At 55.0% G+C, this 1,220-nt stretch overlaps 1 protein-coding gene across 1 annotated transcript in view; it reads left to right on the top strand.

The window, feature by feature from the left end:
- Window positions 1-844: 844 nt before the first annotated feature.
- Window positions 845-1,220, top strand: part of LOC104471560 (ubiquinone biosynthesis protein COQ4 homolog, mitochondrial-like) — a gene marked incomplete at both ends in the record, with an annotated part of 2,218 nt that continues 1,842 nt past the window's right edge. The window contains one exon of the mRNA XM_010086936.1: window positions 845-941. Within this exon, the coding sequence (XP_010085238.1) occupies window positions 845-941 (97 nt within the window). The remainder of the gene's footprint in view (window positions 942-1,220) is intronic.

The raw sequence follows: 1,220 nt of genomic DNA, 5'->3' as shown, positions 1-1,220 counted from the left end.
TGTATTAACATCAGAAAATTCTGCCCCGTTTCCTGGGAGTTTCTTGGGGGAATTTATTTCTCCTCCCGTTGGGGAGATGAGTGCAGGGCTGAGAGGTGGCTCAGGGCAAGAGGCTGTGGAAGGGAGGGGTGAGGAACCCCAAAGACCCCCCAGTGATGCTGGAGCACAGGCTGAGAGGGTTGGGGTGGTTCAGCCTGGAGAAGAGAAAGCTCCGGGGAGACCCGATTGTGGCTTTTCCGTACCTAAAGGGGGCTTGTAAGAAAGATGGGGGTAAAGTTTTTCACGGGGCCTGTAGCAATAGGAGAAGGGGTAATGGTTTTAAACTAAAAGAGGAGTGGTTTAGACTAAATGTAAGGAAAAAATATTTTACACTGAGGGTGGTGGAACACTGGCCCAGGTTGCCCAGGGAGGTGGCAGATGCCCCATCCCTGGAGACATTCAAGGTCAGGTTGGATGGGGCTCTGGGCAACCTGGTCTAGTGGAAGGTGTCCCTGCTCCCCGCAGGGGGGGTGGACTAGATGACCCCCATGGTCCCTTCCAACTCAAACCATTCTATGATTCTATTCAATGTCCTCAGGACCCCCCGTGATGCCCTCTGGCCCCATCTCATTCCTCCTCGGTCCCCCAGGTCCCACGCCTGCTCCTACATCCCTTCCTGTGGGTGTTACCGGGGCAGAGCAGCCCCGTGGCTGAAGATCTGGGGTCTGTGGGGTCCCTGCGTTGCCACAAGCTTCCTGCACGCTCCTGGCCAAGGGGTTCGTTGCCCCATTTCCTCACCTGCCAACCCGGGATAGCTGAATCTTGCAAAAACCACTCGTGGGTCACTCTCTGGTCTCTCTTTCAGACATGGTGGCAGTCCTCGGGGAGACCACGGGCTGCCTTGCTCTGCCCAAACTGCGAGACAAGATGAAACACCACCCCGAAGGTTACCGCATCCTCCAGTGCGTCCCTCCGCATCCTTCCATCGCCACGGGGTTTGTGGTGGGGAGGGAAACACAAAGCCAAGCACATTTCTTGGGCCCCATAAAAGGAGACCCTTTGCGCTCCCCAGCTTGAAAATGGCATTTTGTTAACTCTAACTCTCCAGGTGGTGTATTTTTTTTTTTTTTTTTATGATCACAAGAGCCCCGTGGCAAGTCGAAGCTGCTGGGTCCAGCCCTATTTCAAGTGCTGCCGTGTCTGTTCTGCTTCATTGCTGGAACTGGCAGATGGCAGGGGAG

Source organism: Pterocles gutturalis, unplaced genomic scaffold (assembly GCF_000699245.1).
Source record: "Pterocles gutturalis isolate BGI_N339 unplaced genomic scaffold, ASM69924v1 scaffold32451, whole genome shotgun sequence".
In the NCBI taxonomy this organism is placed as follows: Eukaryota; Metazoa; Chordata; class Aves; order Pterocliformes; family Pteroclidae; genus Pterocles; species Pterocles gutturalis.
The sequence above is the reverse complement of the archived record's forward strand: the minus strand, read 5'-3'. Positions and strand labels throughout refer to the sequence as shown.